Here is a 24,471-nt window from a genome sequence, read left to right on the forward strand (position 1 = left end):
GGACCCACAGCGGCTGGTGGTTTGGATGTGAGGCTTGTCCCACGATGAGCTGGGACCTTCATTGCTCTTGCAGAGCCAGCTTCCGTGATGGGTGCAGGGGGGATGGATGGGTGAGGCCAAGTCTAGGACTTTGTGTGTGGACCTCCACTACTTGCCTAAGAAGGTCAGTGTTCTTTTAGATGTAGATTGGGCTGTGTGGCCTAGGGCACTCAGCCTCTGTAGGTGTTCTTGCTTCATCAGAAACCTCGGTGTTTGTCTTAGAGGGTTTTAGCTCCTTTCTGTTCTCAGGCAGTGGTGGTGGGTGACGTGTTGGGCTAGGCTGCTGTTTGGGTGAGGCTTTCTACTCCTGTAGAGAGTTCCTGGCTCAGAAACCAGAGAGAGCTCTACTCCTTTCTGTAAGGTCCTTATGGATTGGAATAACCTCGGCGGCAGTGAGAAGGGTCCTGGAGGGTTTGTAGACTTTCAAGAAGCAAACCCTCTGGACATCTGTATTCTTAGTTCATTAAAATGAACAGCGGATGTAGTTAGTGTGTATAGGGTAAAGGGTGTGTATCTCGATCAGGATGGTGTTAGGATATTACAAATAATGATTTTTTTACCACGGATAACCCATTGATTGTAAGGAGTAGTCTAAAACATGGAGCCAAGGTGTTACGAAGTAAATGATTTTATATGAGCTCGCCTTATGTGAAATCATGTTGCATATCTTTGACTTTGTGGTTTAAACCCCCTTCACTACCGCACCCTCAGTTAAAGGAGCCCCATGGGGCTATGGTGGGCTCAGTGTTTAAGCTGCTAACTGTGAAATCGGCAGTTCAAACCCACCAGCCACTCTGAAGGAGAAAGATGAGGAGACTATCTGCTACCCATGGAGACATACGGTCTAAGAGGGTCTTTAGAGGGTCAACATGAATCAGAGTTGACGCAGTGACAGTCGGCTTGAGTTTGGTTTTTACAATCCCCTCCTCCACCTCCATTTAGTGTTTGCCTCTCTTCCATTTCAAATAGGGCCAAGTGTGTATATGGAGAAATTGGGAAATGCCGATATCTATATACCTACACCCTTAGGAAGACAACATATCCATATTCTAGAAAGTTCTCTTATGTGCTTCCCAGTCAATCTTGCCCCTGCCTTGATCCCTCCAAGAGAGTAACTGTTTTGATTTTCTCCCTATAGATTAATTTTAGATTTTAATGAGTTAAAATTATATTCTCTTATTGTAGACTTCCCCCCCCCCCATTCAGCATAATAATTTTGAGGTTCATTCATGTTTTGATGAGTACAAGCAGTACATTCTTTGCTGAGTAGTATTCCATTATGGGGCTCACTGCCCTGAAGTCGATGCTGACTCATTGTGACCCTATAGGACAGGGTAGAACTGCCCCCTGTGAGTTGTCCAAGACTAAGTCTTTGCAGGAGTAGAAAGCTGTGTCTCTCCAGAGGAGTGGCTAGCTAGTGGTTTCGAACTGATGACCTTGCAGATTGTAGCCGACCACATAACCACTCTTTGATCATAAGCATATCCCACAATTTGCTCCTCATTCTCCTGATGATGAATATCTGAGTTGTATAGCTTTTCTGGGTAATTTGAATAAAGCTGTTGTGAACATTCTTCTAGAAGTTTTTTTTATCATTTTATTGGGGGCTATCTAGAAATTGTTCTGTGGACATGTTTTCTTTTGGGTAAAAACCTAGAAGTGGGAGTGTCGGGCCAGACAGACATATTTAAATTTTGAATATGCAGACATACATTGAAATTTTCATGAAATTGCCAGAAGATTGTCCACGGCGATGAGGATCCCGGCTGCTTCGGGCTGTTGTCTTAAGCCCTCTCATGGTGCGTGACACGCCTGACTTTCCAAGTGGAAGAACTTGTTCCGCCGGTGAGGCTGTCACCACAGCCATCATCCCTTGCCGTAGCCTGTGCCATTCAAGGTTCGCACATCTTAATATTTTGATCCTTCATGGGTTTAAGGCCGTTCTGTGATAAGAGGTCTCCGTCATTAACTTGAGTAAGGCTTCTCTAGGTTGGTGTCCTGTTTATTAATTCATGCCACTCACTACTGCTGGAGTCTTGGTGGTGTAGTTGTTAAGAGTTGGGCTGATAACCATAAGGTCAACAGTTCAAAACCACCTGCCACTTTTCAGGAGAAAGACGAGGCGTTCTCCGCTCATAAAGAGTTACGCTCTCAGAAACCCACAGGGATGGTTCTACTCTGCCTGATAGGGTTGCTATGAGTCAGCATCCACTCGATGGCAGGGAGGCTGGCTTGTTTTTTTTGTTTGTTTGTTTCTGCCACTGCTGCTGGTTTGCTTTTTCCAAGTTCAGTCACAAATCGCTGAGGCAAAACCTCTTTGAATCCTATTCAACTTTTCGGTACCTTCCTGCTGTGCTCTTGTTCTGGAGTAGTCATAGGTGCCAGTGAAATAGCAAAATGGTTTAAAATCCCAACAGCTACATCCGTTCATGAAAAGAGATCATTGTTCAAACTTGAAACCACTTTAAACAGTGGAAACAAGACCAGACATTACCCTGGGTCTCTCGGTGCCCTGGCCGTGCTGTTTGTCATGAGAACTTGCGTTTCGGGAGGAACTTTTGAGCTCTTTTGGGGCTCTGGTTAGACTTTTGGATTCTCATTACTCTGTCGATAGGAAATATGATGTCAGAGTGGTACAGTTATTTTGTCAGTGGGTTTTGGCATTTCATGGAGTTTCCAAACACAAACGTGTGGACTGGCTGCAGGTAGATGGTTCCTTGTGCGGTTGATGCTCTCAACCGTCAATTGTTGCCGTTACTGCTGTGAACACTTCATTCACCCCTATTCCTAGAGGAAATCCATCCAGGATTAGGTCACAATGTTTCCATCCACCAACCAGTGTGTCCCATTGCTTTATGTGTGCTTCTGTTTAAAGACACCTAGCGACAAGAAAACAAACTCACTGCCATCGAGTAGTGCTGACTCAGAGTGCCCTCATAGGACAGGGTAGAACTGCCCCTGTGAGTTTCCCAGACTGTAACTTTATAGGAGTAGAAAGCCTTGTCTTTCTCCCTTGGAGCTACTGATGGTTTCAAACTACCGACCCCGAGGATATAATGCATAACCACTCTGCCACCAGGATTCCTGTAAAGACACCTTGTTTTTGTTGTTGGTGCCATCGAGTTGACTCTGGTCCATAGAGACTCTATGCCGTAGAACAAAACACTTATTCCTGCGCCTGAGCCCACTGATTCGGCCACTGTGTCGGTCTACCTCGTCAGGGGCCTTCCTCTTTTTTGCCACGCCTCCACTTTACTAGACATGATGTCCTTCTCCAGGGACTTGGTCTGTCTCGACAACATGTTGAAAGTAGATAAGACGGAGTCTTGCCATCCTTGCCTCTAAGGAGCACTCACTCTGGCCTTACTTCTTCCAATCCAGATCTAGTTGTCCTTTCAGCAGTGCTTTCAAAATTCAAATGCCTCAGTTCTACGGTCTTCCCTTTCCAATGGCCCACTTTCACATGCATGTGATGCAATGGAGAGTACCATGGCTTGGGTCAGGTGCACGTCACTTCTCAAGGAAACATCTTCAATATTTGAAAGAGATCTTGTGCAGCAAATTTATCCATGCAATGTCTTTGGATCTCTTAACCACTGCTTCTTTGAGCACTGATTGTGGATCCAAGTAAAACAAAATCCTTGACAACGTCCACCTTGTCTCCAATTATCTTGATGCCATGCATTGGTCCAGTTGTGAGGAGTTAGGTCTTCCTCACAGAGTTGTAATCCACCCTGAAGGCCGCAGTGGCTGGTCTTCATCAGCAAGGGCTTCAATTCCTCTTCGCGGTCAGCAAGCAAGATTATGTCATCTGCATACGGCAGATTATTAAGCCTTTCTCTAATCCTGATGGCGCGCTCTTCATCATGTAAGCCAGCGTCTCGGCCGGTCTGCTCAGCATACAGATTGAGGAAATACAAGCCTGACGCGCACCTCTCCTGACTTCAGACCGTGCCCTGTTCCCTCACTCTCTTCTCGCAACTGCCTCTTGGTCCGTTCCCATTCTTCTCAAAGTCATCCCTACTTTCTTATGAGCGACACAGTCAACTGCCTTGGCATAGTCGATGAGACCTAAGCAAACATCGCTCTGGCATTCTCAACTTTCAGCCCAGATCCATCTGACATCAGCCGTGATCTATAGCCCTTGCTCCATGTCCTCTTCTGAATCCAGCCTGAACTGCTGGCAGTTCCCTGTCAAGGTGCGCCTGTAACCATAGTTGGATGGTCTTAAGAACAGCGTTACTTGTGTGCGCTATCCATGACAGCGTTGTAGAGTGTGAGCGTTCTGGCGGGTCACCTTTCTTTGGAATGGGAACAAATGTGGATCTCTCCCAGTCCGTTGGCCAGATGGCTGTTTTCCATATTTCCTGGCATAAATAAGAGAGTGCTTCCAGTGCGTCTTGAGATTACGGAAACATTTCGCTGGGTGTTCCATCCATTCCTGGAGCCGTGTTTTTCGCTAATGCATTTCGTGCAGCTTGAACTTCGTCCTTTAGCTCCACTGGTCTCCTGGCATGGTGGACGGTTGAGTATTTTTTCTGGTGTGGTGACTCTGTGTTCTTTCCCTTTTCTCTTCATGCATCCCCGCATCCTTCCATATTTTGCCTAAAGACACATTGCTTAATATATATTCTTCATTCCTGAACATTAAACTCGTTGCCAGTAGCACTCTTGCATGCCTGAAGAAATCTTATTCCTTGCCATCGAAATCACTGCAGCCTTCTTGGGCTGGAGACCATTAGATAGCACTTCAGCACTATCATTGGGGACCATTTTAAACAACAAAATCGCCAACAAACTACAACAAAAAGGTGAAAACCTTCTGAGAGGAGAATTAACCACCCTGGCGATGCTGTGGATTAGGGATTGGGCTGCAAACCTCTAGGTCAGCAGTTCAGACCCAGCGGCCCTGCCACCGGAGACAGGTGAAGATGAGGGCTCCCACGGGGGTAGCTCTGCTCTGCCCCACGGCATTGGAGTGAGTCAAAATCAGCTCCAAAGCCGTGGGTTTGGGCTTTGGGCTGGGTTAATTAACAAATGGGGACTCTGTGAATAATGAGGACTGAAGGGGTATAGGCATATCGGTTCCCTTGTTTCATTAGCTCGTGGGAGCTTTGGCGGGCACAGGAAGACTCCCCAAGCATAGAAGTTGGAGGCTGTAACTCTTTATAACCCAGCCATGAATTGAGATGGCATGAGCTTTTATGCTACAGATGTGTTTTCACACGGTTACCATAGCAACGGGGTTGTATATTGCAGGGCAAATGGCCCTAGCTCTCTCAGAGCGTCTCGGGAATTCTGCAGGGCAGGGTCATAATCAATGCTATAGAATCTGCTGGTCATTAATTGCCAAAACAAACAAGCCAGAAGGTGAGGTAATGCTTTCTCCCGTCAGATGGAACTATAATGCATCTTGCAAAGTGTCAATGCATGTTATTAAGGTTGACAAAAACCCATCTTGAACGAGTGACACTTCCATTTCCTGATAAACCCGTAGTCTGAGATTTGTTAAGGAGGCTCTCCGCGACGTCAGCTGCCTTGGGTGGTGGTGGTGGGGTGGGGTGTGCTTCACGGGTCCCCTGTGTGCATCGCTCCTCATGCTCCCCGTCTCCTCCCCGTCAGGATGACAACTGGGGAGAGACCACCACGGCCATCACGGGCACCTCGGAGCACAGCATCTCCCAGGAGGACATTGCCAGAATCAGCAAGGACATGGAGGACAGTGTGGGTCTGGATTGCAAGCGCTACCTGGGCCTCACCGTTGCCGCCTTCCTGGGACTTCTGGTTTTCCTCACCCCCATTGCCTTCATCCTGCTGCCCCCGGCCCTGTGGCGGGAGGAGCTGGAGCCCTGCGGCACCATTTGCGAGGGGCTCTTCATCTCCGTGGCTTTCAAACTCCTCATCCTGCTCATCGGGACCTGGGCGCTCTTCTTCCGCAGGCAGCGGGCCGACGTGCCACGCGTGTTCGTGCTCCGCGCCCTCCTCATGGTCCTCATCTTTCTCTTTGTGATTTCCTATTGGCTTTTCTACGGGGTCCGGATTTTGGACTCGCGGGACCGGAACTACCAGGGCATCGTGCAATATGCAGTGTCCCTTGTGGACGCCCTTCTCTTCATCCACTACCTGGCCATCGTCCTGCTGGAGCTCCGGCAGCTGCAGCCCATGTTCACGCTGCAGGTGGTCCGCTCCACCGACGGCGAGTCCCGCTTCTACAGCCTGGGACACCTGAGGTAAGGCGGGCCGTGGGGAGGGGGTCAAAGGGGAAGGGGGGCATCCTGGGGCCTTGATAGAAAACAGCTGGGAGAGTTTCTACAGCGGCCACATGCAGGGGATGCTTCAGGTGCCCGACTGGCGCCCTGAGTTCTCAGCAGACTTACCTTAGCTGGCTCACCCACAGGTTGGGTTTTGCCAAGCCTCGCCTTGGCAGTTCCCAGCAGGGATGGAGACGAGCTCTCCCTATCTCAGACTGCTGAACTGGCTCTGGAGATTGGCTTGTGGTTGGTGGGTAAGATCAGAAGCCATGCTGAGTGTACCCGACTACCCTAGTGTAATTCCCAATCACCCCGTTTCGTCCACTCTCAGAAGTCCTCTTGTTTGGCCAGTCATTATGCAGTCACCTCCTTACCTTGCCAGGAAAGAGTTGAGTGTTCAGTAGGGGCTTGACGTGAAGGGACAGCAGTTTTTAAAAACATGTGCAGGAGAGAAGCATAATGGGAAACTGGAGGCTCAGACTTTAAATCTCTGCATGAATCTCATTATTTTTGATGCTTCATTAAGAGAGTGCGAGCGGCTGGTCTAGTGAGTTATGCCAATCGGTGGTTCAAATCCATGAGCCGCACCGTGGGAGAAAGTTGAGGCTGTCTGCTGCCGTCAAGATGTACAGCCTGCGAACACACGGGGGGGGGGGGGGGGGGGTGCAGTTCTACTCTGCCCTGAGGGTGCTGAGTTGGGATCAGCCCATGGCAATGAGTTTGGAGTTTGAATAATAACTTCAGTCTGGTTCACCCTGAGCTAAACACTCTTCTTCCCGTGTTTCCCAAAGTGGGGGACACCCTCCCTGGGGGAGCACTGAAAGGATGCAGGGCTGGAGGACGCATACCTGTGCTTCCCCTGTGGTGTGCCAAAGTGACAGCGCTTCGGATTACCAGGAGGCCACTGAGTTAAATTCTCTTTTCTGAAACAGGGTGTAGACCAATATGTTTGGGAATCTAGGGCTTTCACAGAATGCTGTGAGGTAGGCATTATTCATCCTTAGGCTACCGATGAGGAAACTGAGACAGGAGAGACTTACTATAGCACGCTGGCTTCACTGATGTGTCACCCCAGTTGTCATGGGAGCCTTGCGCAGGGGTCAGGCTTCAAAGTCTGTGCCCCACCCATTGGGCTCCCCCGTTCCTATGTGGCGTCTGCCTATCTGGATAACCTGCTTGGTGCGTGGTTAAGTGAGAGTGTAGTCAATTGTGTCCCTGCTGCAATTCCGGAGCACTCAACGCAGCCCAGATTGGCAAGGACAGTCCAGTGGGCATCACAGTAGGTGTCTTTGTCACCATTTTGACTGGGACCCCTGAGGCAGAGGCTGGTTACACTGCCAAACCACCTCTGTGACAGACCGCGGCTTTCATTCCTATGACCCCACTTGTACCACTGGCAGGCCAGGGGCTTAGTGTTCCAGGGAGCTGCCCCTTTCCCCAGGGAATCGCTCTTGGAGTCAAGGCACTCTGCAGCCCAAATTGGCATTCGAAGCCATGGGTGGAAATGCCCACAGTGCTCTGGAGCCTGGCCATTGCCACTTATTCATTCCCGCACAGCTTTCTTCCCTTGTGTTGCGTGGTGGGGAATGGTCAGCAGGCTTGTGCTATGCATCGCCCTCAATGAAAGGTGTGGTTCTACCAGAGGCCACGTGGAAGAAAGGCCTGGTGACCCACTTCCCGAAAATCAGCCATTACAGAGAACGGCTCTTCTCTGGCACAGCTGGGTTTGCCATGAATCAGAGCCACCTTACTGGCAGCTGGGCCTGATGAAGTGCGTGGATGGACCCCAATGGGTAGTGCATGCAGCAGCATACCCCTGCTGGGTAGGCGCTGCACCACGCCTGCGTCCGGGGCCACAGGCACATGCATGGCAGGGCGAGTTTCAAGCAGTGGCGGTGATGAACCCACCAGGAGATCCTCTGTCTCCAGGAGAGATTTTGGTGGGGGTCCCAGAGAGGGAGTGGAGTGCAACTCTGGTCACAGTGGAGGTGAGTGATCTTTGGTGTTAGTCTGGGTGGACTAGAGAAACAAATTCATAGACGCTCATATGTATATAAGAAAAAGCTTTATATATATGAGCAATTGAATGTTGAGAAAATAGTCTAGTCCAGATCAAGTCCATAAGTCTGATATTAGCCCATATGTCCAATATCAATCTATAAAGCCCTCTTCAGACTCCCAAAGCACACCCAATGATACCAAATGCAAGAAGATCACAGGCCGGGGGATGGGAAGTCTTGTGGATCCAGTGGCGGTATACACATCTCGGCACTGGCACCAGTCTCTGTGTGGTTCCTCGAGGTGAGGGCACTAGTGTAGTTCCATGTGTCTTGTCAGCTGCAATGTCTCCCAGAGAGTTAGCCTAGAAAGAGAATGTCTCCCTCCTCCAAGGAGGAAATACAGGAGTTCCCAGAGTTCTCAGGAGATGGCCATGCCCACACAGAGGCCTCATTGGCTATGACCTGATTGACAGGCTAGGCTCCACCCCTTCACTCTTAATCCTCTCAAAGTAACAAATGATTCCATAACTACCACATTTGGATTCTCTGTAAATATAGCCAAGACCCTGGTCTGCTTTGAGGCCACCATGGTTGTGTGCGTCCGCCTGAGAGGCAGGGGGAGCACCTTCTCCCCGGGTAGTCCATGGGTGGGACTGACTCCAGGACTCCCACCACAGGCTCCCACCCTGCTGGGGTTGGAACTCTGCTGCGTGGGAGTGGAGTTCATGTTCGAAGGAGCTGCCATGCCCATGGATCCAGAGGCAGAATGGGCTTGGGGTTCCTATGGGCTCCTCGGCAGATCTGAGTGGGTGCAGGGAGGTGGGGAACAGCCCCAGGGAGGTATACCTGTGGTATGCTCTTGGCAGCAGCCTGGCCCCTCACCGGGCAGCGCTGCTGCAGGGGGCAGAGGTGGGTGGGAAAGGCAGGACTGGTCCTGCAGCAGGCCCCATCCGCGCCAGCTTCTCCCGAACTACACTGACAACTGCCCATCCCCAGCTTTCTAAGGCCAGGGCCAGCAACTCCAGAGAGCCTGCGACCCTGGAGGTGGCAGGCTCCCAACAGCCATGGGGGAGAGCCTGGGGTCAGCAGGACCCTCGTTTGCACTCCTCTTTAGGGCTGTTGAATTTTCTCCTCCCCCAGCCCTTAATAAAGCCCCTTTGGCCATCGCACGGACTCCCTGGTGGGTTATGGGATGGAAAGAAGAAGGCACAAATGCAGTTCTCAGGCAGGGTTGCTGCAAGCAGGACAGCCAGTCTGTGAAGGTTGGCACCATGCCCTCATGGCATTGTACGCACTCGGTCACCTGCCGGCCCTCGGCCTAAATCTGGTCTAAACCCAGCGGTGGTTGGAAGAAGCGCTGAGCCAGAAATAAAACTTCTGAGCACCGTTTGTAACGTGTCGAGAGAGACAGACAGGCAGGGGGCTCCTAGAGAGACAGGTCGGCTCAGGAGGATCTGCATGGCCCCAGGTGGGGTCACAAAGGGGCCCTCCCCGCCTTCTGTGCGGCCCTTCCCTTCGCGCCCCCATGGGGGCCGAGGAACAAACCCTGCCACGCTCCTTCTTCCCTTTCTGTTTCCAAAGATGGTTTCATTGAACCAAACGACTGAGCTATTTTTGCGAGTGGTCAGATGCCTTTTTTTTAGGGGTTTGTGAAAGGAACGTGCTTCTCGTGAGCTCTGATAATGGGCACCTGCTGGCACCCTGCTTGGTGGCAGGAAGCCTGGTCTCCTTTGAAGACTTTCAGAAATGGGAAGCCGTCGGAAGTCAGGTGCCACCAACTGGTGTTGCTACCCCCTTGCCTTTACACAGCCCCTGGGGTTGGCAGGGTTTATTTCACAGGTTTAGCCTCATTGCCTGCTCCTTCTGCCCTCATCCCCGCAGCAGTCCAGCGAGGTAGGACGCCCATTTTCAGATGGAGAAACTGAGGCAGAGAAAAGCTCTGTGAGGAGGATGAGCAGGACTGGAAGAAGACACGGGGACAATGTGTGATGCGCAGGTGGCACATCCTTGCCTGCTGCAGCGAAGAGGATTCTGAAGCACTTAGTGATGAACATCAGCGACTGCCAGCCTTCAACATGGATGACTCAACGTAAAGAAAATAGAAATCCTCGCCAGTAGAGCAGCAGCGGTGGCAGGATCCTTGGGAGACATATTGAAGTAGCCCCTCGTTTCATTTTGCTTTGGCTGCTGCAGTCAGTGCCCGGGAAGCAGCAGTCACGTCAGGAAAGCAAGCAAGCTATCCCGTTTGGTGGACCTGCTGCCAAAGATCTCTCGAAAGTGCCCCGAAGGGAAAATGTCATTTTGAGACTTGGGTTGCTCCTGACACAAGCCATTTTCATTCACCCAGCCACGTGTGAAATCTGACCAGCGCATGAAGAGAGCCAAAGAGTTGATGCCTTTGAATTACGGTGCTGCCCCCAAATATTGTGTACACTAGGAGCTGCCAGAAGAAGTCAACAAGCCTATGGTTCTTACAAACAAAGATAGCAAGACTTTGCCTCCCGTGCACTGGACGTGTCTTCAAGAGAGGCCACCCTCGGAGAAGGACAGACTGATCGGGAAAGCAGAGGGCCAGTGCGACAGAGGGAGACCTTGAATGAGGTGGATTGACACGGCGGCTTCCACATGGGCTTCAAAGAGCAATGGGTGTGGGGAAGGCCCAGGACGGGGTTGTGCTTTGTGCTGTTGTACAGAAGGCAGCTATGAGTTGGAAGTGGCTGACGACAACAAAACCCACGTGCCAGGCTTGGTGTGCTCCGTGTTTTCGTACACTGTGTAGTTTCACAACTTGGAGGCTGGAAAGGAGAAATTGGAGAGGTGGTCAGAGACAGCTGGCTCTGTCCTCTGCACTTCCATTCTTAGCTCCATTAGTCTTTCAAGGAGCCCTGGTGGTGCAGTGGTTATGTATTGGGCTGCTAAGCACAAGGTTCGGTTTGAAGCCCTAGCCGCTCCACAGCGGGAAGGTGGGGAGTTCTACTCCTGTGACGAGTTAGAGCCTTGGAAACCTACCGGGCAGTTCTACCCAGTCCTACAGGGAGGCATCTAGCGACAGTCGGCGCCGTGGCAATGAGTTTGCTTGTTTGAGTAGCTCTGTCTTTCAGTCGGGCCACAAAGCCTGGTCCTTCTCCCCACGGCCGTAGGAGCTTCCTTTGGCCAGTGACATTAGCCATCTGATGCTTTTTCATTGTATGTCCTTCCGACGTCTCGTAGGAAACCTCTGTGACAACCGTCCTCAAATTGAATGCCTGAATGCAGCAAGTGTCTTCTTATTTTTCAGGGTTCTATCAGCTTGGTGTGGGCTCAGCTGGGCATTCGTCGACAGCGATCACTGTGTGATTGCGCTCACTCGTTGAGTGAGCTGTATGTTTTGGGTCTCGCTCTCCTCCTCCTGGTTCCTTCCTGGCCTTCTTCCACGGCACCTCGGGGCTCCCAAAGGCACAGCAGCAGTATGTTCCAGGGCATTGCCTCCACGGCATTCTCTTGCTTAGAACAAGTCTTGTAGGCAGGCCAGGAGAGAGGCCTGCATGGCGGGGAGGGAGCTGGGAGGCATAGCTTATTGGGGAACAGTGCTTTGCCTTAGACTTCCACCACCCCCACCAACCGCCTTCGACTCCCATCCTTAGAGTCTGTGCACTCTTGCTCGGTACGTCGTCCAACACCTTTAATTGCCGACTTTCTATTTCCCCAAATGAAGTAGCGTGACGAGGAAAGAGTAGCCAAGGGGGCGTGTGAACAGCAGTGAAACGTGGTGCAGTGAGAGCTGTCAGCAAGGAGAGTCCCGAGAAAGCACAGGCGCTGACAGCGCCTCAGCCATCGGTCGGGAAAGGTGGGTGTTCACAGTGAGAGATTGTCTGTCCTGGGGCTGCACACCCACTTGTCCTCGCTCGGCAGCAGCTCAGTGTGCACACAGTGGGCCTTCCAGGCAGGCCTCGGCCATCGAGACTAAGCTGCGAAGGACCTGGTGGTGACCACGGACCTTTCTAAGAAAGATCCAGAAACTGAGCTCAGGCCCACCCTGCCGCTGTTCCAGAAGACGTGATTCTTGGAATGGCGACCACGCTTCTGCCGGGGCAGGATTGCTGTCACACTGCGGTGCTCCAGAGGGGGCAGGACGCACCTGGTGAGGTCTGGCCCCACAGGCAGGAAGCCGGGCCCGGCCCCGATAGAACAAAGCTCGCATTGTCCCCTTCCCATGCAGCCTCCTGGCTTGCATGGGGGGACCTCGCTTCTCATGCTGGCAGTTTGGTGTTCTAAATCGAAGTGAGAAAGAGGACGTCCCCTCGGGCGGCTAAAGTCAACTCCAGTCCATCCCGGGGACCTCGGGCTCCCCTTGGAGCCTCAGGTCTGTGCTTCTGGGTCATGTAATAGCCAAGTTGATGATTATACCCCTCCTCGGACTCGTTGAGCTGCCCCCCCTCCACGTCCATTCTTCACTCCTGGTCCAGCCCAACGCCAACGGCCTTGCCAGGGCCCAGAGCCGCCAACGTCCCCACCGGGGAACACATCCAAATGGCCACCAGCGACCGTGACGGCGACCGTGACGCTACAGATAGTTTCTGTTTTAGATACGTGTGCTTCCACTCATGACACTGCCTTTCAGTGGAGATGCTTCACCACCGCACGCACCTCCTTACAAGAGCGACAGACGAAAACCAGTAAGAAGGTAAAAGTCGGCACGTGGGGATCTTGCCTCAGAGCAGGCTTGTCTGGGGCGGGAGCGGCACTGCCCTTTGTGGTTTGGTCCTGCGGTGCTTGCTCGAAGTGGCTTTAAGGGGGCTGTAAAGTGCTGGGCTCTGTGCCCCTATGTTTGTACAGCTGCCGTGGGCCAGAGCCACACAGCTGGGAAGCCCTCCTCTGCGGGTGGTCTCTGCCCTCTACATGCCTGAAGTCTCACCTCCTCACAGAGCGCCCTGGGTGAGGAGGGAGCCAGGGAAGGGAGCCCTCCTCAGGGGCTGACAGCCGATGGAGGCGGGCAGTGTCCCCTGTCTCCCCAGCAGTGGGCCCAGGAGTCGCTGAGTCTGTGAGATGGGAGTGTACTCGTTCTAGGGAGCATCTAGGGAGCAGCCCTCTCCCTGGTCTGGAAAGGCCCCGCCCCTCTCTGCTCGCTCCCTGGTCCTTGTGAGCAGACGTCCGGATGGACGTGGGAGGAGGCACCTCAGACTGCCAGTGGGTGCTCCTGCAGGTGTCTAGGAGGCCAGATAGCATGCTCAGGTCGAGGAACCCCAGCCTGGATTCGGGAAGGCCAGCCAGGCATCCGGGCAGGATCCAGAGTGCTCCTAGTGCACAACACATCTGAATGTATTTCTCGGGGAACTTACATCACCAACGGTTAAGAGCAGCCTTGGATACCGTGTATCTGATGTTTATCTTCCTATGATTCAGCGCAGTAATTGAACACTCTGAGAAAGCTGCGTTCCCACTCAGGCAGCAAGGCGCAGCCCAGGTTGGACCTTACAGGAAGGTCCTGAGCTGAGGCCTGTGAGTGGGGTTGCTTGCCGAGCACCCAGAGCCAACTGTGGCAGCCCTCAAACCTGTTCTGGAGCAAAAACATCTGCCACAGGCACCTCCCCTGGGAGACCATCTCTCTGCTGTGGGAAGGGACCCAGAGGGACCACCAGCCCTGAGAGCAGCCTCCGCTGGCTCAGGAGGAAACTGTCTCATCAGTATTGTCTTTGAGGCTAGACAGAGTGTGCAGAACCCCTCTGGGGTCACAGGGTGTGCCCAGCAGGAGCACACGTGGCTAACAGCTGTGCCTAAGACCGAAAGAACCAGGCTCTCGCCTCTCGCTGATAGGCACGTCCGGTTGGCCAATACCCTCCAGGGCTGATAGAGTGGACTTCCCAGGCACACCCCGTAGTCTCAGGGCACTTTGGGTGGGGGATGGGGGGTCCTTCTCCACATTCTCAGAAACTAGAAGTAGAGGCAGTAAAGACAAGAATAAGCCCTCTGGGAATGTTTCCCCCAGCCTGCGTGTTGGAAGCCATTACCGACTTGCCAAGTCTTGTTGATTCTGCCTGCCTTGAACTTTGGAATTGGGAGTAAACCAGTTGCTGTCCAGCGGGTCCCAACTGAGAGTGACCCATGCGTGTCAAGAGTAGAACTGCTCCGTAGAATTTTCAGGGGCTGATTTTTTGGAAGTGGGTCACCAGGCCTTTCCTCTAAGATGCCTTGAAGTGGACTTCAGCCTCTAACCACTTTGGATTGGCATTCAAGCACGCTAACCATTTGCACTACCTAGTGATCATGGACCCAGATCTACCAGGGCTCAGATCCCAGCGTGCCTGTCTCTCACTGATGCTACCCTGCTTGTCTGCAGCTGGAGATTAAGCGCATAGGCAGAGCGACTCTCCGGCTGGTGCACGTTGATTAAAAGCACTTGGTCCAGAAAACTTCTAGAGACATCAGTAAGCCAGAAGGACCAGCCTCTGGGCCTCACCTGCAGTCCTGAGTTCATGCCAGAAAAGCCAACATCTCCCCTAGATCTTTCTGCAGTTTAACCCCTTCCGAAAGCACAGCTCATTCCAGGGTGCCCCTCCTCGTTTTGTGTGGGATGTGAGTGCTGTCTTCCAGAGCACAGCTGGGAGACAGGCATTTTAATTAGAAGGCAAAAGGGCCAGGCGATAAGAGCGGCCATGCCCTGGTTCTCAGCAGAGGCGGCGGTGGTGTGCAGGTGGTGATTATAGTTGCTTCTCCGGGCTCACTCACCTGTCTCCCAATCCAGGCAGTGGGGGCGCCACTCATGCAGGTAGATCCAGCTCTTGTGGAGTCCGAGGAGAAGTCACGGTCGAGTAAAAATGAAGTCGCCAGGTCTCTCTCGCAGGTCTCCAACACTTTAAAGAGATTTTATGCAACAGGTTTATCCAGTGCAATGTGTCCTTGGAGTCTATGCTTTTATGAAATGTATGTTCAGGACGGATCCTAGACTGTGAGAATTCTAGGGGTCCATGAGTGAACAAGATGGGCTAACACTGCTATGACCCCATGAGGCGATCAACGGTGGAGTGATCTCCACCTTGTGCATGCGAAACGCACCCAGTGAACTTATGAAAGAAGTGAGACCAGCTCACCTGCCAGCTTAGGAGGGCATCCAAGTCAAGCATGGTGGCTGCTGACACTGAGTCGAATAGTAACTGGGACTGGGTGTCACTGCCAAGTAAGTGTTTGCCTGCTAACCGTGAGGATGAAGGTTCAAACCCACAAGCCTCTCCTTGGGAGAAAGATAAGGCTGTCTGTAAAGGTTCATAGTCTTGAAAACCCTATAGAGGTTGGAAGTGTTGAGAGTTGGAATCTACCTCATGGTAGTGGATTTTCCTACAAGAAAGGATTTGGTCTTATGTCATATTTGGGGGGTATGATAGTTACATAATTTCATGTAGGGGTGGAGTCTAGCTTGTCAACAAGGCCACAACACCCACTGGAAGAATCCTAGGAACTTTCCTCTTTCTCTCCTGGGAAGAGGACCACACTCTCTCTCTGCTTCACATTCCTGTTGAGCAGCCACATGCTGATGGCAGCCAGAGCCCTGGAGCTGGAGGAACCATGTGGAGACCCCTCCCAGCACTGAGATGCTTCCATCACCACTGGACCCACAAGACGTTCCACCCACTGGCCTGTCATCTTCCTGCATTCAGTGTCATTGCATGTGTTGTGTGCGTTCGAAGAGGAATTTACAGACTGGTATCAGATATATGGGCTAATAACGGACTTAAGGACTTGATCTGGACTGGGCTGGGATATTTTCTTAATATACAATTACTCTTTGAGATAAAGCTCTCTTTGCACACACATGAGTGTCCCTGGATTTGTTTCTCTAGTCTACCTAGACTAAAACAGGCGATAAAGAAAGAGACACTGGAAGAACACTGAACCTTAATGTTGAAGTAGAAGGACTCCCCGCTTTCTCTTATTGAGAGGCCTATATATTAAACCAACGCAGCTATTCAGGGGCTCCAACCCAAAACTAAAACCAGATCCACTGCCACCACGTCCATTCTGACTCTTAGCAATCCTGTATTGGGCTTCTTGGACTGTGCCCCTTTTGACCCACAGATAGTTGACTTTCTCCTTCACAGTGGCTGGGGGATTCAAATCACTGATCTTCCAGTGAGCAGTCCAATGCTTACCCGGCAGCGCCACCAAGGCGCCTTCTACACTGTCCAAAACCGACCAGACTCACTGTCACGGAGTCAGTGTCGACTCAGCGACCTCCTGTGGATTTCCAATGCAGACCAGAGTCAAGCGTGCCTAACTGGTCCCATGTGTGCAGAATCGGTCTCCTGCAGAGGGTTTTCATGCCCATTACCTCCAGAAGTAGATCATTACGCCTTCTTATGAGGCTCCCATAGGCAGGCTCAGACTGCTAACCATTCCGCTGGTAATCTCATGCCAGCCCTGGGTCCTCATTAATTAGTAATGCATGAGTAGTATAGTATCTTTATCTTAAACCTGGTTATCTCACAAACATCACTACTCCAGAGCAGGGCTCAGGAGCCATGAGAGAAATATAAAGGCCTTATATTCTGAAAAGAAATAGGCCACAGCCCCTTTTCCTATAGCATACACCACGTAGAGCACTCAGTAAGCCCAGTCTCTCTAGTCACACCAAGTTGGGAGTAGATGAGAGCCGTTTGTGAGAGGCAGGTAGGTGGGCAGGGAGGGATATAGAGAACACATACAAAGCAAGACTTGACCAACCAGACTGCAACGCAGCGTGGGGTCCGTTGTTTTCACAACAAACTGTGGCAAGTGCCGAGTCAGACTCCCTTCTGTCTCTTTAAAAGAGGCGAGGAATGTGCATGAGGCTGCAATCCAGAATCGCATCCCTGCACTCTTCAGTGGCCAATGGAGTGATGTGTTACCTTCCTCTCGGTGACGTGGGCGCGCTCATCCTCTGATAGCGCAAGCAACGGGGAGTGTACAGCAGGCCGTGTCCTGCAGGCGAGCCTGTGCACAAACCTCGGGGGGCTGATCAAGTTCTCCAGCGATCCCTTCTGCTCCAGGTTAGGGCTGCCCTGGGGAGACGGCTTCCTTATCTCTGTTGTCGCTGTCCTTGTCTATTCCCTTTCTCCGTGCTTGGCAAGCACGGGGTCTCGACTCTGAGGGTGATGAGTGAGTGGTTGAGTCAGCGGACGACTAGGACTTTCCAAACGGGGTTTGTGGTGGGGAACCGTGTGCTTCCAGGATGCTAGCTGGGCCTCGCTGGCGGACTCCTGGTGGTGATCGACGGCCGCCTGCAAGTGGCGTGCGCATCAGGTCACTGCTGAGCACCAACTCGGAGAACGGACACTTTTCTCAAGGCAGTCACTGGTGGACTGGTTTCTAGATTTTTAAGTCTCCAGGGTAAACTCTGGAGGCCAGAACCCAAGGAGGGTAGTGGGCAGGGGGGCAGGTGGACAGTGTCTCCAGCCTCAGATGTAGACACGAGGCCGTTCCCATGCAGAGTGCAGCCCCGGAGCCACTCAGTGCTCTGTCTGAGTCTCAGGCCAGCACCGACTTAATGCCGCTCGCTCGCAGCTGCTCAGCTCGCTGTTAGTGTGAGCTGTGGTGTGGTGTCAGCTAGTCCTGTACCTCCATTTCCTGCATGTGAAGTGGCCTGATGTTAACTGATACTTCAGAGGGCTGTGATGGCTGCAGGGGATGACAGAGGAACATACCCTTGTTGGTGCCACAAGCTGCTCTTTGAAGTGGCCAGTGCCCTGCATGGGTGACCTCAGCTGGGTCACCCAGGCCGGACCAGAGGCGTCCCAAGACACAGCTTCGAACCAGGCCTGGTGCGAGGCAGCCAGCCATGCTTCAGAGCAGTGAGCGAGAGCCTGCAGTGAGCTGAGACGCCCCCTGCCGTGGCAGGGGACAGAGGATTGAAGACTCATGCATTGTTTCCAGCTTTGAGTATGTGGGCTTCAGGTTCCTCTCTGACCTGCCTGCTCCCTGGCCCTGTTCTCCACACTGGCCTCTCCCTGGTCACCTCTCCCTGCCTTGGGCTCCCCAACATTTGGGTGAGGGGAATTCCTCTCTGAAGCTTTGCTCAACATCTGGAGTGAGTCGCATCTGCACCCGGAACGGAGCCCATCCCCCTGCAAGGCCGAGGGGCGCAGGGAGCTCACAGAGGAGGGACGGCAGCATCAGTGTGCAAGCTGGAATGGCAGTTTCCAAATGTATGCACTGGTTTGAGCCGCTGGAATGGTCGTGGATTGAATTATGTCCCCCAAATATCTTGTGTTGTAAATCCCAACTCTCGTACACTTGTAATGTGCTGAGAATGTGCTGTCTTTGTTATGTTCACGTGGTGGGTCCAGAGTAAGATGTTTGTGTAATTCTAGTCTTTTGCAATATAATCGAGATGAAACAGGAGTGGAGACAAGGACCAGGCTCCAGGAAGACAAAGTCTAACAGACCCTTGTAAGATAAGAGGCCCCTGCCTCAGAGCCCACACAAAGAGAACGCCTTGCTCTCGGGCAGGACCTGACACCTTCTAAACTGTGAGAGGATGCATTTCTCCCACAGCACAGGATTACTAAGACAAGAATCAATGCGTATCCCACATTCTAGCTCTGAGGGTCCAAGGAAGGAGTACATTGGAGATCACAGGCCATTGAGGCAGTTCCCTTCACCTGTACTGAGGGTCAGAGATAGCCGTTGGTCCAAGGGGCAGAAAGAAGTGTGGACCAAGAAAGAAAAGACAGCCTCAGCTGAGAGCTCAGGGCGCTTAGACTGGCGGAGGGGGTGGTAGGAGGGACAGACAAAAAAGAGGAGGCAGGATCAACCCATGCCTAATGCCTCCCAGGACGCCTGGACTCTGCACCCAACAGTGGCAAGGTCAAGCTACCCAGGGGCACTGCGGGAGAAAGGCCTGGCAGTCAGCTCCTGTTGAGAGCTTCCAGCCAAGAAAACCTGTGCTGCAGATCTTCATCATGCACGAGGGTGCTGTGCATGTGAGCTGCCTGTGTGGCTCGGGTTTGGTTTTAGATGCCGGTGCCTGCCTCCTGCCTCCTGCCTGCTGCCTGCTGTAGGTGGGCCCTGCCCTGTGTGGCTGTAATGCTTCTTGATCAACTAGACATGCCCAGGGGTGCAGGGAGGATCCACTGTGACGTCTGACCCAAGACACGTGGCTCCAGCTTGTTCTCTGACTTGTTAGCTCTGTGCCCATCATATGTTCATCTCTTGACCCCTCTGGGGCCTCGGTTCCTTCTTTTTGCAGATGGAGGGAATAAAGAAACAAAACCAAACCCACTGCGGTGAGGTTCATTCTGACCCACAGTGACCCGATAGAACAGAGCCGAATGGCCCCTCAGGCTTTTTCCCGAGACGCCCAGTCTGTACGGGAGCTGAGACTTTGTCTTTTTCTCTCGGAGCAGCTGGCGATGTTGAACTGCCAGCCCAGAGGCTGGCGGCCTTGTGCTTAACACACGGCACCACCAGGACTCCTTTGGTAAACGCAGAACGGGAAAGCTTGTGAGAGTTGTACAGATGTTAAGTGATGCGGCGACGTCCTCTGGTCACCCTGGGCCGGGTGAGATGCAGTTGGTCACGTGGCTGGGGAGGCACTGGGGAGCCACTAGGCCACGGGGCTTGGTTCTGTCTTCAGATCCTCCGCTGGGGATAGAGTTGTGACATCCTCCTGGTGTCTCCCGACCGGACCCACCACAGATGGGAGGCTTTCTCTTTGGACCAGCTTCGTCCGTCGAAAAACTCTGCACTGAATGCCCTGCCTTCTCTTCTCAGCATCCAGCGCGCGGCCCTGGTGGTGCTGGAGAATTACTACAAGGACTTCACCATCTATAACCCCAGCCTCCTCACGGCCTCCAAATTCCGAACAGCCAAGCACATGGCCGGCCTCAAAGTCTACAATGTAGACGGTAGGTGCCGGCAGCCTCCGCCATGGGTGCAGGAAGGACCTGGGCGTGGTTTAGATGCGGTCACTTAGCTTCAACATCGCGGTCCCATCGGCCCTCCTCCTCCCCGGGGCTTGTCTACACGGTGCGTTCCCTTTCCCGACAAGAGCTGTGTGGTTGCAGGCCGCACGTTTTCAGAGGGAGGTTGACGTAGATGCTGTGCCTGTATGGGAGGGGCCCTCAGCCAGCGGGGTTTATGGTAGAGAGCAAGCGTAGCATGTCCCTGACTCCTGCTTCGGACATCGTAGTAGAAGCTGCTGTTAGCGAAAGGGCTGCTTTTCATGTGGACGAATTGACCAAAACCAACCAAACTGACTGCTGGCCACTCAGTTCCGGTGCACAGTGACCCTATGGGACAGAGCAGCACTGCCCCTGTGGGTTTCCCGGACCGGAACTCTTCACAGGCGTGGAGAGCCTCCTCGTCCTCCCGTGGAGTGGCTGGTGGGTTTCAGCTGCTGGTGTGGCACTCGGTGGGCCGTCCACTACACCAGCAGGGCTCCTTCAAATGGCTCCAAGACTTAAGAAAGCTCCCCAAGTCAGGGAATACTAGAAATCTCAATGGGCGAGGCATCTGGTTGGTGCAGGCGACTGCTCAGTCCTGGCGAGGAGCTGGAGGTGAGCGGGTGCCCAGAGGCCGGGGCCCAGGAGGGAAGGCCAAGCTGTGTCTCAGGGTATCAGATGGTTCCGTGCAAGAAACAGGATCCGGGGCCATTTCTCCCTGGGCACCTCAGGTCAGGGCAAGAGGCTTACAAGCCTTCGAAGAGGGTCATGTCAGCAAGTCAAGTGATTTGCCGGCAGCACCCCATGTTGGAGACGCGAGCCTCACCGTGGGGTGCTTGGAAACCACCTGAGGGGTGTGCCCCTCATAAATCCCGAAGATTTGGTTAACGGTGACCTGTCGGCTAAAGCCTTGGTGACAATCCCCAGTAGCAAAACCAAGTCACTAAGTGAAGGAAACATAAGAAGGTGTGGACTGCGCCTGCCCAGACAGGGTTAGGTGACGGGTGTTCGGCACAAACACAGGCGTCAGGAGCGTGTGCTCACCAGTGGAGGGCAATCCTGGAGGCGAGGTGCCCTGGCGGTTAGACATTGGCAAACTGCAAGGTCAGTAGTTTGAAACCCCCAGCCGCTCTGGGACAAAGATGTTGCTGAAGCCCACAGGGGCAGTTCCCCCCTGTCTTGTAGAGTGGCTGTGCGTGAGTGGTCGCTGGCCTGCCCCCCAGCTCAGGTATTTCTCTGAATGCCGTGGGGCTGCCGTGAGGCTCCTGCAGAGCTTGTTTGTCCTGTGTGTGCCCGTGTCGCCATGTCCCCTGACATGCTCTTTTCTCTGTCTGTCCTTGTTCCCCCATCCCTCTCATCCTCTCTCATTGTCTTGTGACTGAAGTGGGATGTCCCAGCTGCCCTTATGGCCAAACTGACACTTTGTGTAGCAGATGGTAAGTGACATCTCCTGCTGACTCTGTACTATTCTTGGCTGGCATCATCTTTGTCAAGCACATGTCATCCCCTTCAGAACCCGAGTTCCACTACCTCGGATCAGTCCGTTCCCTGTCCTGCCTGGGTTGTAGTGACGGAGGAGGCAGGCTCAGCTGCCTGGGAACTCTGTGTGTGTGTGCGCACGCGTGCACGTGTGTGTGTGAGAATGAGACAATTCATGGGGGTGCGGATGGGGATTGGCAGCCTCCAGTACTCATCTGTGTGGCATTCATGCTGTTCTTCCTGCCCTGTCCTCCCCAAAGGCCCCAGCAACAATGCTGCTGGTCAGTCCCGGGCAATGATTGCCGCAGCGGCTCGGCGCAGGGATTCGAGCCACAACGAGCTGTATTACGAAGAAGCAGACCATGAGCGTCGGGTAAAGAAGCGGAGAGCAAGGTACGGCCTGCTGCCTCCTGGACACAGCTCCCACTCTCTAGCTCTGTAAACGCTCCCCTTGGGGGCGGGGCCTGTCTCTGCCCTTGGAGGAGGGGCCTGCTGCAGGTGTTTCTACAGTTTCAGCAGGTCAGAGCCTCACCTGAGGGAGCTTCTTAAAAGACAGGTTGTGAGTTCTGGGCCTGGCCCCCAAGGTGAGTGCCCAGCAAGCCCAGAGTTGGACCAAGGACAGGCTTCTGAGGGGTCCCGGGGGGGTCGCTGAGTCTACTGGTCCGAGGCTGCACTGCCCAGCCTTACTGGTTCCCAGGGACTGCGCTGAAGGGGTGCGTCTAGGTCCATTCATTTGCCATGTGCACCCTGCCACTTCTTCCCCATCTCTTTCTCTGGGGGTGGAGGGGTGGGGGGGGGTGGCTGAAAGAGGCCACACCTCGGAACCTTTTAAAAACGTTCCCCTGCGCTTCTTGATAAGGCTGCTACCGTACCACCCGCCTCCTCTCAGTGCAGGCAGAGCCTGACTGCAGCGTTTGTGGGGCTCTGGAACTCTGTGCTCCGACCGCTTTGGGGTACAGATGGAAAGAAGGTGGCCGTGAGCCACCCGTGCTGGTGAGTGAGAGGGATGAGACTTCATCGCCCAGTTCGAGGGCTCCTGGCTGGTCACCATGTCACCCCCCCCCCCCCCGCCGCCACATTCTACCTGTTTGGGCGACCACTTTTCTGCCTTAGCTATGTAATACTGCTGTAGCAGAACTGCTAATAAATCGCTTTAAATAACAGGGATGGGTGTCTTACAGCTGTGGGGGCTAAGAGACCAAATGGTGGGCAACGGCAGGGCCCTCTCCATTCTCTCTTTCTGCAGACTCCAGGCTCTAGGGCAGTGTTTCCCAAAGTGGGTGATTGCACCCCTGCATGTACTAGAGAGATCTGTGGGGGCGGGGAGAGTCAGGAGGGGCGGTGGTGCTGCAAAAGCAGGTGCCTACACTTTGTCCTGAATTACAGGCGACAGCACAAATGCTTGTCACTTTACAGTGGGCGCTGAGTGATTTGAGGGGACGGTGGGCTAAAGAAGCTGGGGCGCCTAGGAGAGGGCCCTTACCTCTGGCAGATCCCGTCGCCCTGGGCAGTCCTTGGCATCTGGGCGCTTGCCATGGGCCCTCATGTGGCCTCGGCCCTTTGTGTTTTCAGGTTTATTGACCCTTTTTGTAAGACCTGCCCTCTGAGCAGCGATTAGGTCTGGGACCCACCTCCACTCTGCCATAGCCTTGTTAAGCACGTCACAAGAAAATCCACGTGCCCCAGCAGGCTCGCTCACAGAGGCCCCCAGGGCTAGGACTTCAGTGCATGTTGTGGGCGACTCAGTTCAGTCCCCCACCCCTCCTTCCTTCCTCCCTGCCCTCCCCTGCACCTTCTGGAGCGACAGCTAAGGGAAAGGGTGCCACAACAGGCCTCGGGTGAGCTGGTGGGAGACCGACCAGAGCAGGCAGGGCATTTCGTGGGTCCTGGGTGGCGTGGTGGGTTCTCGAGTCCCATCGTGAACGCCATGCCACGCTGCTCACTGGGTCGCCATCTGCCTCCCCAGGCTGGTGGTTGCTGTGGAAGAGGCCTTCATTCACATCCAGCGCCTCCAGGCCGAGGAGCAGCAGAAGGCCCCCGGGGAAGTAATGGACCCCAGGGAGGCCGCCCAGGCCATCTTCCCCTCCATGGCCAGGGCGCTGCAGAAGTACCTGCGGACCACGCGGCAGCAGCACCACCACAGCATGGAGAGCATCCTGCAGCACCTGGCCTTCTGCATCACCAACAGCATGACTCCAAAGGTACACCACGCGGCTGGTCCTGCCCACGGGGGCGGGACGCTCAGGGCTTCAAAAACCACAACTGTGGGGTTTTTCAAGAATGATAAATTCCAGGGCTTCCCCGAAACTCTGGTTAATACGAATCTGCAATTCTCACTGATTTAGCATTAGCTTGGTACATCTTGCTTTGAACATGCCTTTGGAAAGCTTCTAGATTGGAGCCGAGGAAGTGGGTTCACTTCTGAGACAGGGCGAGAAGTGGTTTTCAGATCACTCGATGGACCCTGGAGCCGGGCAGAGCCAGAGGGCTGTGTTCCCACCTGACGGTGCCACCAACTAGCAGTGTGAACCTGGGCGGAGAACTTTCCGGCTGCGTGTCTTGTAAAATGGGACGAATGCTGATACCTCTTTCATGGGGTGGTTGTAAGGACCAGGAGAGTTAATTGATGTGACGTATTTTTTTTAAAAACTCCCAGCCTATGGTAAGGTCTCCGTAAGTGGCTTTAGCAGTAGAAAGAACGCCGTCGTGTCATTGAGCGTTTGAATGCTGTAGAGTTCTTTTAATCTGACTGGTCGTCTGAGTTAGGAGATAAGAGGAAACAGCTAGGTTACTACTAGAGGGGTGGGGTCA

At 53.4% G+C, this 24,471-nt stretch overlaps 1 protein-coding gene across 1 annotated transcript in view; it reads left to right on the top strand.

The window, feature by feature from the left end:
* The window catches only part of VANGL1 (VANGL planar cell polarity protein 1), a 58,378-nt gene that overhangs the window by 24,045 nt on the left and 9,862 nt on the right, over positions 1–24,471 (top strand). The window contains exons 4-7 of the mRNA XM_075559776.1: positions 5,662–6,269; positions 20,012–20,145; positions 21,921–22,053; positions 23,627–23,861. Coding sequence (XP_075415891.1) covers positions 5,662–6,269; positions 20,012–20,145; positions 21,921–22,053; positions 23,627–23,861 — 1,110 coding nt within the window. The remainder of the gene's footprint in view (positions 1–5,661; positions 6,270–20,011; positions 20,146–21,920; positions 22,054–23,626; positions 23,862–24,471) is intronic.

Source organism: Tenrec ecaudatus, chromosome 1, assembly GCF_050624435.1.
Source record: "Tenrec ecaudatus isolate mTenEca1 chromosome 1, mTenEca1.hap1, whole genome shotgun sequence".
NCBI lineage: Eukaryota > Metazoa > Chordata > Mammalia > Afrosoricida > Tenrecidae > Tenrec > Tenrec ecaudatus.